Genomic DNA, 15,749 nt, shown 5'->3' with positions numbered 1-15,749 from the left:
AAATTAGGTAGCTTTCCTTGACATTTTGATAAAGATCGTGAAATCTTCACGATTAGTTATGAGTAGTAATTCACTGTCCTAAGGAAAGGGGGGAAGGTAATGCTACTTTACTAGAAGAATTCCACAAGGTGACTGTACAGGCACAACTGACCTCTACAAGCAATTTTGAGACTTATTTTCTATAGGAGTTTTAAGAAAGAGATGCAATGAAGTAAAAAGTTGGAGTAAGTTCAGAGTCAGCAGACCTCATTTCTAGTCTTAGTCCTGCCAAGTAGTGATTCTGGACAAGACAATTATCCTTCCAAATCCTCAGTTTTCCCAATGAAAATAAGAGATTAGCTTAATTAGGTCAGTTTTCTTCAAATTTTATTTTTCTTTTAAGCTGTAGAACCCCTTCCTAAAATGGAACCTTCCTGTAAGTTCAACATGTAAAACAGATAAAAACAGAGGTACTCTGATAAAAGCCTGAGTGGAGAAAACTATACCGTATCTTTTCCTTCCTCCACTCCTCACACATACACTATTGAGCTCCTAGAGCTTACCAAAACATACTTTAAAACCACTAGATAAGGTTGTCCCCATGGCTCCTTCATAGATTAAGATGCTATTATACAAGCTGCCTCTTTAGACCTTGATTACTTTAACAGAATTCTTACTTTTGAGAAACAACCAACATCCAAACCCAATTATGCTGGCTAATAACACAGTAAACGACCTGTGGGCTTTGGAGGGCATTTAATCACTGATTTGCCACCTGTTTTAATGAACTCTCATATTTCATAGTGCCTAACTCTCCACTCTGTTTCAGCCCTTAGAAGTGCTAATACTAGCCTCTCTTTCTTTTGCACACACACATTTACCTTCTCTTTGTTTCTCTCTTTTCTTTCTCTCAATAGCAATCATCCTCTACTCAAGCACTCAAGCCTTCTCTCTAAAACCTCACCAAACAAGTTTGTACAAGGAGTGACCCTGTACATTTCCATATTTATTTTCTTACTTTATTATGGTATTTTATATATATAATAAGCTATATATATATCTACTGCTATATTTAAATTGTAATTTTTTTAGTTGTGGTAAAACACACATAATGAAGTTTACCATCTTAAGTCATTTTTAAGAGTACAGCTCAGTGGCATTAAGTACATTCACATTGTTGTGCTACCATCACCACCATCCATCCACAGAATTCTTCTCATCTTATACAAGTGAAACTCTGAACCTATTAAACAATAATTTCCCACTCCTCTCTCCCGCCAGCCCCTGGCAACCACCATTCTACTTTCTGTCTCTATGAATCTGACTACCCTAGGTACCTCCTATAAATGGAATCATATAGTATTTGTCCTTTTGTGACTCGTTTATTCCACTTAGCATAATGTCCTCAAGGTTCATCCATTCAGTTGCAATTTTTAAGCTGATATAAGCTAAGAAAACATAGTTCATAATATCAAGTGACACTAACACTCCCTAATCCTCTCTTAGTATTAATTTTTATGTGAAAATTTACTTTTACTTATGATGATTGCTGGAATACAGCAAAATTATTCTGCTTAGGAAAGCTCCTTTTGACCTAAAGAACTCTGTATTGTTGATCATGAAAAACACTCTTAGCAGAGCCTTACTTATTACACCCAGTCACTTAAAGTTTAGGTTCAATTACAAATGGAGTCAAAGATCATCAGCTTCATTAAACATATCCTTACCCTTAAAAGTTGATCGATGCCAATGATCAATACTTAAATGATGCCAGAGCAATGGACAAGGGGTCCCATATGACAAGCAAAAAAGGCCAGAAGCAAAAATCCATATATCATCAGTTCATATGTATCACAAAGCCCCCCACAATCAGAGCTCATTATGATGGAAAACATCCCATGGACTGTCTCTCATTTCATCCATCACTGTCTGTTAAGCAGATAATGGAACAGTTCTTGAAGTTGGCTACAGCAATCCTACCTACATTTTTCCAATAATAATGTTAATAAAGCTGCTAATGATAATAATAATAATAAAATTAATAATAAGAGCAACCACCATTTATAAATTCCTACTTTAGCATCTACTACATTCAAAGGCATTTGATGTCTCTGTTCCTTATATCAACACGGAAATAATACTACTATTATTACATTTTTGCTGATGATAAAATTCAGACTAGTGGCAGTCAGGCAGCTTGTTGAAGGCCACATGTCAAAATTAGGATTCAGACCAGTTATCTCTGGCTCCAAAATCATGCTCTGACCGCTGTTTCCATTATATCATGCTGCCTCAATGGTTCCTCATCCATGGGTAACATAATGAGAGAACAGAGACAAACCACAATGAAAACAAAATTTGTGTTCCATTTGGGTTAATCACAGTATTCTATCAAAGTCACAGCAAATTATAGCAAATGGCTGCTATAATATTACTGGGGCAATTATGCTTAAGATCCCCAAATTTAAAGCCTTAACAACAATTAGACTAATACAGAGAATTATCTTGGCCTTGGCAGGCCTAATTAATTCATGCAAAGTTTTAAATATCCTATAGTGAACAACCTTGTTAAAAAACAAACATCACTGAACATAGATTCAAGCAACTTAAATTTTTCTGTTAGGAAAGGATGTTTAAATTTTTTATTTCTCTCCCACTATTTGTTTAAAAGAGGGAAAGAAATGCTGCTAAAACCACATGCATTCATTAGAACTTTTAAAAACTTACTAAGGCCATCTGACACGCACATATGGCTTGCTATTTTGTGATACTCTTCTTTGCCATGACTATCAAAGTTTACGTGAAATCAGAATATGTGATTTTCCAAACAATTCTGATGCTTCTCACCTACCTCAAAATAACCACCTACCTAAGAAATTAGAACCTGATCCACCCCAATGCTTGCAAATCCACTTTGTGCCAAGAATGAGGAGGAACAGATGGATGATTAAGAACTCCTTTGTGTCTATTTTAGAGAGTATAAATTGACTACAAAAAGAGACTCTATGAGTCACCAAATCCGAGTAAATATGAGTATAATCTGTTTCTTTTGATGTACATTCTTATGCTTAATGCAATTTATATGACCTTACAGAGATAAGGAAGAATTTCCTTGTGTTTCTTTCTCAACCAAAATTCACAAAGTTGACCAAAGTATATACAGGAATAAATCAAACTTCATTGCCAAGCAGGAGGAGGGAGAATACTCTGAAAAGAAGAAACTTATGTATTTGCATCTGAGAGACTATAATATATAAGTTCATGAATGGCTACAAATTTCATTATCATTGGCAGCATTCTAAGACTGTGAAATACAAAAATGTTACAAAAGATATTCAACAGTTCTATTCATCTAGTAGTCTTTTGGTAGTCTATATTCTCCCATAATAAGCTTTTCAAAAAGGTTCATTATTCGATTAAACCATTAATGAAAAAAGAAAACTTAGGATATCCATGATGGAAACATCTTTCATGATCTCATGAACTGAGCAAGATCTACTATATTTAGAGTGTATACACCTACACAGAAACGCCTTTATAGTTTTCTTAAACATTTACCTCTTGTAGAACTGGGATAACAGGTGGTTTTCTCTGCTGCAGAAAGTACAGCACCATAAGGATATAAGCATATGAAGATAAACTTCCCCTGGAAGCATCTCCAATGTCACATCGCTAAAAAAACATAATGATTGAAAATAAAACTTCAGAATCTTATTCCATGCAGAAGTATTGACTACCTTAAGACACCATTTTTTAAACCCATCAAACCGTCAAATACCCAAAAGTTCAATAACAAGCTGTTATAGAGGGTATGGGTAAACAGGTACTCATACATTAAAGAGTATACAGTAGCATAAATTTCATGAAGAATAATTTGGCAATATCAAAATTATAAAAGCACATCTCCCTTAATGTATCAATTCTATTCTAAGAATTTATCCTGCAAATATGCCAAGAAACATGTGAAATGATTAAATAAAATTTCTATTGTAATACTATTTTAATAGCAAATATGAGAAAGAACTTAAAAGCTCATCAGTAAAGTACAGGTTTAAAAAACTGATGACTATCCACACAATGGAATAGTATGTAGCCATTAAAAAGAAAAGGAAAACTCTTAGTATACTAATAGGAAATAATCTCCAATATTTATTGCTCAGTTAAAAAAGCAAAGTACAAAACAGTGTTTTCAGCGTGTTTATACCTATAATAAAAAGAGGCAGGAAATTTGCTTGCACTGGAATAATATATTTCTGGAAGGATACAGAGGAACGTTTAACACTGTTTGCCTCTAAGAAGAGGCAAAGGTTGGCTAGGAGACAGATGTGGAAGGAAGATTTTCTGCCATAAATCCCATTAGACCTTTTAATTTTTGAACCACATGAATATGTTGGCTATTCAAAAAAGATTTTTTTTAATTAAAAAAAAAAACCCTAGGGGCTTCCCTGGTGGCGCAGTGGTTGAGAGTCCACCTGCCAATGCAGGATACAAGGGTTCATGTCCCGGTCTGGGAAGATCCCACATGCTGCGGAGCGGCTGGGCCCGTGAGCCATGGCCACTGAGCCTGCGCGTCCGGAGCCTGTGCTCCGCAACAGGAGGGGCCACGGCAATGAGAGGGCTGCGAACCGCAAAAAAAAAAAACAAAAAAAAAACCCTGAAAGAATCCTCAGAGACTTCCCTTGAGTAAAGCTTTAGCTGATATTATATAAAGGGAGAGGAATGATTTTTCTGACATGAACCACTTGATTTTTTTTTTACATCTTTATTGGACTATAATTGCTTTACAATGGTGTGTTAGTTTCTGCTTTATAACAAAGTGAATCAGTTATACATATACATATGTTCCCATATCTCCTCCCTCTTGGCGTCTCCCTCTCACCCTCCCTATCCCACCCATCTAGGTGGTCACAAAGCACCGAGCTGATCTCCCTGTGCTATGTGGCTGCTTCCCACTAGCTATCTATTTTACATTTGGTAGTGTATATATGTCCATGCCACTCTCTCACTTTGTCACAGCTTACCCTTCCCCCTCCCCATATCCTCAAGTCCATTCTTTAGTAGGTCTGTGTCTTTATTCCCCTCTTACCCCTAGGTTCTTCATGACATTTTTTTTCATAGATTCCATATATATGGAACCACTTGATTTCATAACCCAAACTCAATGAGAGTAAGGAACTGTCATGTTGGAGTTATTCTGTGAGGTGAATGTAAAAGACTAGCTGTATCAAATGATTTGTAGTATGTGGCTGGATGCGTTCCTTTTCTAAGATGACTCTGTCCATAAAGACATGTATAGGAATATCTAAACAAATACGTCTCCCTTTTGGAAGAGTCGGCTTTATGAAATGAAAATGTAACCAAGTCACTCCCCTACTAAAACCCTTCCACCAACACATTCACAAAATTAACTATTTACTGAGCACCTACCATAAAGCAGGCACTACACTGAAATAAAGATACAGAGGCCTCAACCCTCATGGAGTTTTACTCACTTAGCAAAACAACCAAGAAAACAGAATTCAGTATTTTAAGTGTTATAATAGGGGAAACATTAGGTTTTATTGGTATTGCTTTGTTTTCTTGGCCAGAAAAATTTACCACTAAACCCAAACACCAGATTTCCTAACCCAGAGCCTTTTAACTAGGATGGTATGCCAACTCCCATGCCTAGGGTTGGAAATCATTACTGCATTGAGAAATTATACTATGAGAAATTTACTAGAGTGTTACCTATGAGAGGAGAGCAAACACAGAAAAAAACTAAGAATCACCCTACCCTGAAAGGTATAACTTTAAACCATTTAATATTGACAGTTTCTTCTTAAAAGCTCAGGTAAACAAAACTGAGAAAACATTTGTCACAAGTCTGACATGAGCATGTTTTACTTTAATATCATGAGTATTATAACAAAGCAGATCATTAGCTTTTTCATAAATACCTTAGCAAACACTTTCATAGTATATCCCAAGTACTGCACTCTAGGATCAATAGCTGCATATGTAGCTAGCATTCTTGTGTTATGCTGAGCCTGAAAAATAAATTACATATTTGAAAGCATTTCAAATTTATTAAACTTACAGATCAGCTAAAAAGATAAACTCCACATAGAATATATATAAATGTTAAACTTAAAATACCTGTAAATGAGTCAAGCAAAAATTAACCTTCAATCTGAAGGAAATGTTAAGATGACTGATAAAATTATTTTTTCCCTATACTAACCACATTCGTAAGTTTTAAACATAAAGGTACAGTCAGTGATCTGTAAACTTTTAAAATGACAACTGTAAACATACCTGGGTCTTTACAGACAGTGAAACTTACCAACGTATTATATAAACTGATATCGCCTTCTAAACCACTTCGTCTGTGTTCAAATTTTACTATAGGCACTTTGGCAGTAGTTATAGGCAAAATGTTTCTTAAACCTGATTTAAAAAAAAAAACTTCACTAGGTTAAATAATTTTCATAAAACTAAAAAAAAATTTCTGTTGTTTTAAAGTTCATACCTGGATGTCTCTTAAGAATTTTCGCCAAATTTTCAATTATTTCCTTACAATTTAATTTCTAAAAAACAAAAGAAATAAATAATAAAGTCTGTCTGACTCAACTTGGTCTGGTGCAAATTCTATTTTAATCTAGACATTTAATATTAGCACTTAAAATCTCCAGCCAGAAGTCTATATAACCTTGCTAGTCAAAGAACATGGTCCATAGACCTGCAGTATCACCAACACCTGGAAACTTGATAGAAATGCAGAATCTCAGTCTCCACTCCGGTCTACTGAATCATAATCTGCATAGTAACAACATTCCCAGGTAATTCACATCCACATTAAAGTTTGAGAAGCACAAAAACAGGAGAATAATGTTTTCAAATACATGGATAAAAAACTAGAGATGGGTCTGGTGAAGGCAAAACAGTACAGTGATTAAGAACATAGGCTGTGAATTTAGACAAACCTGGATTCAAATCTTGAACTAAGTATTGACTAGCTGTGTGACTCTGACCAGATCCTTAACCCCTCTGAGCCTCATACTACTTATAAAATCAAGATAATCATCAACTCCTACTCTTTTATAAAGGAGCTGGATTACATGAGATACCTATGTAAAGCATTCAGCAGCATACTTCATACAAAGTAGCACTTTAAGTCTGTCAGCTATTTACTATCATATGTTGATGAGGAAAAGAATAATCCTACTATTACAAGCACCTACTTCTTCAAAAAAACCCTCTTACCTCTGCAAATTTAAATGTGTTGGTTATTTAAAAACTAGACAGCAAAGCTGATATGGTAACGATAACCCTAATATAAGGAACAAGGAAGATAACGGCATAAATTAACTGGATTAAGCTCAATGCCCACATCTACTACTAAAATCACTTTTGCATATCCCCAACATGCTCTTTTTAGCTACAAGAGAGCAGTAGTCATTGCAGCTTAACCTGGGGAATTCAAGGGAATCTTTAGAATTAACACATAATACAAGAGGTTGTTTTTCTCTTTGTTATACAAAGATACAATTTATACTAAATCAAAAGTTTCCATTATGGCTCATCTGGAAGAAAATAATTTACTCATTTTCATTGTTTCAACTTTCCAGAGTGAATAGCACAGGTAACATATAGTATACAAACCCTTGGTGATGAAACACCTGATTATTAAATTTTACATAGAAGGGATCTAAAACCCTAACCTCCTTCCTGGGTAAAAACCACTTCCTAATCCCTCAATTCCTGCCCTTCAGAATGGAAAGGGGAAGCCTCTTTCCAAGGAGATGGCATTGAGTAGAAGTGGGTTAAGGAGAACTAAAAAATTTATAACTTTTCATTTTCTTTATAGAACAAAAAGATATTAATTAACACCAGAAGCAATTTCTTAGGACCAGAAATAAGCATCTACCAGGTATCACTGCCATCTTTTCTTGGGTTCTAACAATTTAAAAAACACCTTTTGAAAAAACTATTTCAGAAATGCACAGGTATACTATTCTGCTGAATTATTTTATAATACATCAGAGGCTATACTGACACCACTAAAGATGCCAGAAGCTTGGCCTCACCCCAATCTTGCAAGCAGTCCCTAATTTTGAAACATAAATACCAACAGCTATGTTGTTAAAGAAACGAGCAACTACAGAAATACCCTCCTTTTCTAGTTGCTGCTAGGAAGGCCTGGGACACTTCTTCCCTGTCCATTCAGTCCCTTTCTTTACTAGAGCTCAGACAATCTCATTCCCACTGTTGAGGCCTGGTACACAAAAAAGGAAAACATAAGTACCCACTCTCACTGCTGAGACTGCTCTGGGGGAAGGTTTGCTCCTGGCATCTCATGGTGGAACTCAGAAAGCTTTCAATTTCAGAAAGTAGGGGTTAGGTTCTACAGTACTATTAGTACTATATTTCAACTACATTATGGGTTAAATAAATTACAGAGAAGCAGTGGGATACAATGGAAAAAGCATGAACTCTGGAGTCAGACAGACCTGGGTACGAATCCCGGCTCCAACATTTACTAGCTGTGTGAACTTGAGCAAGTCAGTTTATCTCTCAAAGCCTCAGTTTCCTCATCTGTAAAATGGGGGAAATTATCTACCTCGAAGGTGGTTGTAAGAGTGAAATGAGATAATGTATGTAAAAGTGTATACTGGGGGCTCAAATGTTAGTTCCCTTCCCCGCCCAAAATGAGTTTCTAAAAGCTAGCCTAGAACACATAATTTATAACAATGCTTCTATGGAAAAAAATGTATTTTGAGTACCCCCAAATTATAATCAACTTGTAGAACACAATCCATTTATAAATTAAATGTCCACCTTTATTTTCTATCTTTAGTGATACAGAGACATCACCTAATGGAAGAGATATGAAAAGACAGAGTAAGTGAGATCAATGTTTACTACCAAACTGAAGCAACAGTTTTTCATTGGCTCTAATGAAAACATTTCCAACTCTATGGTATATTTTTTCCACAAATTCATTAAAAAGCACTTGTAACTATCTGTGACATGGTTTTTACATTATAAAATCACTGAAACAGTAAATTTACTTACTTAAATACTTGAATGTCTTCTAAAATGATAATGCTAGTGCTTTTACATTTCAAACACTGCTATTGCTAATATATTTACACAAAGAATGACACCTTACATTTTTATCAATTCTACATACAAAATTAAAAACACACTCATCACTAGAAGAAAATAAACTTCCACATCACTTTCCAAACACTAACTCTTACCTCTGCATTTTCGTGGCCTTCAAGGGTCATACAAATATCCAGATCACTATCACGAAATCCAAATCCATTCTTAGAAGAGCCAAATAAGCACAATCTTGCCTTTTCTAAGCAAAGGAAAACAAAAGTCAAAAGTTTTATAATTATCAGGAAAGAGGAGTCTTCTATTAACTACTAATGGCCTACCACAGGATAATCTTATCCAATTCCATGGCTTAAATTATCTACCATTAGCAGATACACTGAGAAATTCCAAAACACTCACCTGAAGCCCAGGTCTTCTCCCCAAAATCTCACACCCATGTATCTAACTGCTTTTCCCATTTTTCCACAGACATCATAAATTCAACAAGTCAAAACTAAACTAGCAACTTCACCTCAAACCTACTATTATTCAGAAATATACATGTGGTTCTTAACACCTCTCAACTTTCACATCCAAACACTTACCAAGCTTTTTACCTTCTTCCAACTTAATGACCTCATAAACTCATCTACTTTTATTCATTCTCAACATCAATACCAATAGTTAAGATCAATATTTAGAGATTTATCTCTTGGAAATAAACTAGTTTCTTCAGGGCACAATTCAAGTAGTTTTACAAATATCATCTTAGTATATAGAATTAATTCTCCTCTAAAGTGAGGGATTAATCTATTTGATATAAATTATATATACAATTATATATATAGTTATATATATAATATTTATATATATATATTATTAGGGTTATTCCTTCATGCTTATTAGTGTCACTTAATAAGCTGTGGCTTAACAAGATTGGATCATTCTCCCTATTAATTCTTGTAGCCTACATATTTAGATAACAAATTCTGTATTTTCAAACTTACTCCTCCTATTCAGTTCTGATGCCCTACTTGAAATCAATGACAACTGAGAGATATAAAAGAAGCTACATTCATCAACAAATAAAAAGTGCATGGGTTTAATATAACAAGAACTTAGATTTGGTCAATACTTTATACACTAGCAAATATAATTAAAAATAGAATCCTGTAGCACAAAACAGATCATATTTTAAAGGTATAAGTTCATTCTGATTATAAATCAACTCTTCATCCTTTTCTAAAATATTTGGCCACAGAACTCTTGATTCTTTACCTCATGCCCAAAACCTGTCCCTGTCTGCTATTTTTTTGCCATCTCAATTAAATAGCACCACCCAACTAGTGAAGGAAAAATCCTGAAACCATCCTTGACTCCTTTCTTTTTGTCACATCTAACATGTAATGCATCAGCAAATCCTGTTGACTTTACATTCAAAATATATCCTCAATCTAATCACTTCTCACCTACTCTTCCAAATCACTATTATGTCTCATCTGAACTTATGCAACAGCTTCTTAAATGTTCTGCTTGCTTCTATTCTTATAGACCTGTACTCCATTCTCTCAGATCATGTCACTTATGTGTTAAAACCCTCCAGAAGCCTTCTCATTAGACATTCAAAATAAAATTCGAAGTCCTTCTACCAACACCTATAAGACTCTAATGATCTAAACTCTAGGTTAACTCTGATCTCACCTTTCTATTACAGTCTACCTCACACACTCCACTCAAGCCACACTAACTTTCAAGCATGTCAAATATAATTGTGTCATGGGGTACTGTACTTGCTGCTGCTTCTCTCTCGAATGTTCTCTCCTTGAATATTCATAATAATTTGCTCCTTTATATTATTAATGGCTCTGCTCAAATGTCACCTTATCACCTTATCACTACCGTTCTAACTTCTGTACTTTAACAGTGTTTATTATTTCCTGATATATTATTTACTTGTCAGTTGACTATATGTCACCCCTCTTAATATAAGCTTCATGAGAGCTGGTTTCACCTCTTTCGTTAGCACTGTATCCCCAGCACCTAGAATAGTACCTAACGTATAACATGCAATAAACACTTTTTAAACAAATGAAACTCAGACCAGGTAACTATAATAACAAAAGCAATCAACTTTGACATACAACATACCATCATATTCTTTTTGAATAAACTTTTCCAAGCCAATTAAAATTTGCTCCCTGTTGTGTTGTTCAGAAAAAGGTGGTGACAATTCATCTAAGTTTAAAAAAAGAAAAGGAGAAAGAAAAGTAAGGAGAATGAAATCTGAAAATGTCTTCAATTTTCTACCCTAAAAACTTTACTTTTCTTCATTATTTGTTGACTCTCTGACATTAAAATCATAAATGTTACTGCGGAAGGAAGGAGCAGAGAAAGAACAGAAAAATAACTTTACAGATCTATGTACATTTCACATGATCATTTTCCCTGTGAAACAGCTACAAGATATACTTTCTTCTACAAATCATTTAATTTTTTTTTCAGACAATCCACTCTCTCCCATATACATGCTGGTTTTTCCCCTCCTGTTAAGACTATTCTCATACTGTTACACTAGGTACCCAACTCAGTCAAATCTAACAGTTCCCTCAAATGCCTGGTCAAGATTCATACCTTCCCTATAAGCTTCTTTGTCCAATCATGGCCTTTAATGACCTCTCCTTAATTGAATTTCCTTAGTTCTTCAAACCACTTGCCAGTTTAGTTTATACTGTCCTTCCAGTTTTCTAGTTATTTCATTTATAGTCATCTTATTTTTCCAAATAAGACCATACACTCCTTAAGAATAGTCTTTTATTTTTCTATCTCTTTTTCAAAATAAGACCATACACTCCTTAAGAATAATCTTTTTTTTTCTATCTCCTCCTCCAGACTCATACCCAAGAGTTAATATGGTAAGGAATTAAATTAATATGCAGCTTTTGAAAAACAAATGCGTCATCAGTGGTTGCAAGCTGAATAGCTGATATACAGGTGATTTTTTTTTGGATTGGAGAAACCATTCTGTGTGATACTCTAATGGTAATATATAAAATTACCACTTGTAAACACCAACAGAACTCTGCAAGTACAAAGAGTCAACTTTATTGTATGCGTATTTTTAAAAATCATCTAGGAGGTCAGGGAACCTCAGGATGGAATGCAGTCTATAACAAAGAATCCAGCTACATTATAAATGTATAAGAAAACTTCACTCAAGGGAGTGGGGGGGGTGGGAAGGCTCTAATCTAACTTTGAAAATAAGTGGAGTCTGTAAGACTAAGGGTTAAAGGAACTGCACATAAGCACTGTACTCTAATTGATAAAGTGGCTTCCCATCAGGGTATAGGATAACAGTTCTGATAATGCTATACATGTGTACTTAAATGGAACAATTAAATAAATGGGTGGCACATGGTGGGAGCCAGGTTTCTCACTGTTGGAGTTGGACATTTACAGATAATCAGAAAGAGGAGGCTAGAAAGAGCCATGTGGTAATGTATTAGACTTGGAGACATCAGTACAAAGTCATGCTTAGCTTAATAAAGGTAAGATGGTCACATGGAATTATTTATAGATACGTGTATATACATGGATTAGTATACACACATAAATTTTCTTGCTCGGAGAGGACCTAGAAACAACAATACCCAGTACCACAACAAGCACTCTAACACCCAGATCTTGGTTTCTAACACCATCCTCCAATAAAGGAACCAGGGCTCTTTGGGAAGATGTCTAATTCTAGGACTGAGACAGAAATTTACATGATGATCCTGGAGTATCTTGCAGGGCCAGAAAGTAAGAAAGTGCTAAAATACAAAAGAACAAACTAACAACAAAAAGAAACCAAAAAACTCCACACACTGATGGGAATATATCAAAAGGTCACAGGAACCAAATGAAAGCACTCCCAACAGCCAAATTTGGAACAATTTGGGCAACAAAAATAGTAGTATTGGATTATAACCCAAAGTATAATACATCCATGAGTCCATACTGAGATAAATATATGACTCAATAAATAAAAACAAATGTAGTGAATTATATCTTAATAAAGCTGTTAAAGAAGAATGTGCCATGGTCCAGCCATTCAACTCCTAGGTATTTACCCAAGAGAAATTAAAACATATGTCCATACTCAGACATACATGAATGTACACAGTATATTTATTTATAACAGCCAAAATTTAGAAACAAACAAAATATTTATCAACAGGTGAGTGGTAAACAAAATGTAGTATAGCCACACAACAGAACACAACTCGGCAATAAAAAGAAATGAACCACTGATACACATCACAGCATAGATGAATCTCAAAATAATTATGCCAAGTTAAAGAAGCCAGATGCCCTCATCAAAAAAAAAAAAAAAAGTACATTCCATGTGATTCCATTTACCTAGAACTCTAGAAAAATTCAAAGTAATGTATAGTGACCAAAAGCAGATAAGTAGTTGCCTGGCAGGAGGTGAAGATAAGGAAGGGTAGAAGGGAGGGAATACAATGGAGAACTAATGTTATGACATCAGAAACTTTATCTTACCTGGGACACAGTAAGTACTTAAAAAATGTTTGCTGAGTGAAGGTTTATTCCAGGTACACCATAAATGTTTATTGAAAAATGGTACGTAAGGCTTTACCCAAATCTTTATAACCTTATCTGCCTCTATTACCTTTCTTATACTCTACCAAATTTAAGGCAATTATTCTCTCAAACAAATACTACACCCTATGCTTTTATGCATAATCTCTTATATCTGAAAATGCAGTCCATCTCAAATGCCACATCATTAACTCCAATTCCTCTGACCCACTCCAGTTAAAATTAATTGTGCCTGACTGAACTGCATTTTGTTTACCACTGCTATAGAATGTAACACATTCTGCTTCCAATTATGGCAAGTTTCATACATGTCTTATACAACCATTTAGAGTAACACTGTGCAAGAAAATTGCAATGACGGTAATGTTCTCTATCCAGACTGCCCAATGCAGTAGCCACTAGCCACATGTAGCTACTCAATACCTGAGGTGTGACTAGTATAACTGAGTAATTTAATTTTTTATTTTATTTTAGCTTATTTAAATTTAAATAGACACATATATCTAGTGACCACCATATTAGACAGCACAAATCCAGAGTCCAAGCTCCTTAAAAGCAACACGATGGACTCTGCATTCCCCTTGGCATTTACCACTGTGCCTTGCACACAGTAGGCATTTAATAAATATATGTGGTTGGGTCTCTAAACTATTTAAAAACCTCTACCCAAACAAAATGTAAGCAAACTATTTTCAAATAAGAAAATAAATATTCAAAATCTAAGAAATAATCTAGTCTTAGGAAGTAGTTCTAGTAATAAAAGACTTACCAAAACATCTTTTACATACTAAATCAAGTATTTCCCGAAATCGATTTGTCATTGGTGGTAGAGGCTTTAGATCAATTTTCCTGAAATCCTCTGGGCAATCATTTTTTGAATGGCCATCCTTTTTGCAGATGCTGCATACTATTGTTGGCGGCTATACAAAGGTTAAAAAAAGAATCTAATAATCAAATAAACTATTGAGGGACTTTATTATCACTTATAAAGCAGTACAAAAAGAAACTTTTATGCAAGTCAGTCTGATAACCTGCACTTTCAAGAGGTTAAAAAGAAAAGCATGTTAATGAAATTCAGTATTAAATGTAAAAAGAAAAACACATTTTGAGCCAACTACTTATTTTCTTCTCTACTAAAATGATATTACCAAGGATTAGATTTACCTGAAGATGTAAAATAAAGGAAATACCAGGAGATACAAAAGGTATAGGTTAATTCAAACAGTGTGATCAGCTCCCAAAATGAAATGCATATATCACATTTTAACCTATTAAGGTCTTTAACAAAGTAGATTATAAAGAAATTTCAAGTGGCACCTTTCATTTCACTTGAAACATTTTCTATCTTCAGAGTCAGTCATTTATAGAACCACTGCTTGACTAGTTGGTTCAATTTCATTACATTAGCATGGTACTCAAGAAACTAAAGGGCTGAACTCTAAAAGTGACTCAGCTTCATACAAGGAACAACTCTTATGCAATAGCCACAAACAACTTTCAAACCCTGCAACACCATTTCAAATGTATTCTAACAGACTACCAGACAGGTGGCCAAAACAGTAAAAATTCATCCCAACTACTTGAAAAACAAAACTCATATGGTTAAGGAAGAGCACTACTCTTTTCTTTATTGTAATATGCCTAGGAACTTAGCTTCTTCCTCCAGGGTTAGCCTGGACATTTACCTAGCCAAATATATACAGAAACCTCTCTTTGTGTGAATGCTGTGCTGTGGGCTAATTAACAGTACCATAGAAATTTTTATCAGCTTTTTAAAGCTTTTAAAAAATGACATATTTATCATAAAATTCTAGAAAAGTGTTACAGATAACTAGAGAGAGAAAAAAAATTGGAGAAATAGTTACCTTAAGATAAGGTTCCAGGAAAAAAAAGTATTAAGAAATGTAAACTGCAGTTATATTACTAAGAGGCTTTTCTAAATATCTGCCATTTATTTCATCTTTTTTAGTAGTCCATATGCCCTAAATACTACAACCTAAACAAAATGGGACAGAGTATCCTTACAAAGGATGAAGAAACACAGCTTAGTAATTAGCTTAAAAATTCTAAAGCTTGTCAAT

General features: G+C 34.5%; 1 protein-coding gene across 9 annotated transcripts in view; it reads right to left on the bottom strand.

Moving 5' to 3' along the window:
• The window catches only part of TUT4 (terminal uridylyl transferase 4), a 149,590-nt gene that overhangs the window by 31,669 nt on the left and 102,172 nt on the right, over positions 1-15,749 (bottom strand). For all 9 annotated transcript variants that reach the window (XM_089922638.1, XM_022575693.3, XM_022575696.3 and 6 more), the window contains 7 exons: positions 14,438-14,588; positions 11,215-11,301; positions 9,225-9,328; positions 6,491-6,548; positions 6,305-6,408; positions 5,919-6,008; positions 3,538-3,651 (listed from right to left, as the gene is read on the bottom strand). In XM_089922638.1, the coding sequence (XP_089778764.1) occupies positions 3,538-3,651; positions 5,919-6,008; positions 6,305-6,408; positions 6,491-6,548; positions 9,225-9,328; positions 11,215-11,301; positions 14,438-14,588 (708 nt within the window). The remainder of the gene's footprint in view (positions 1-3,537; positions 3,652-5,918; positions 6,009-6,304; positions 6,409-6,490; positions 6,549-9,224; positions 9,329-11,214; positions 11,302-14,437; positions 14,589-15,749) is intronic.

Source organism: Delphinapterus leucas, chromosome 1 (genome assembly GCF_059928025.1).
Source record: "Delphinapterus leucas isolate spDelLeu-1000000601 "Yukka" chromosome 1, BTC_Dleu_Yukka2, whole genome shotgun sequence".
Taxonomy (NCBI): Eukaryota; Metazoa; Chordata; class Mammalia; order Artiodactyla; family Monodontidae; genus Delphinapterus; species Delphinapterus leucas.
Note: the sequence above shows the minus strand (reverse complement) of the source record. Positions and strands in the feature narration are given on the sequence as shown.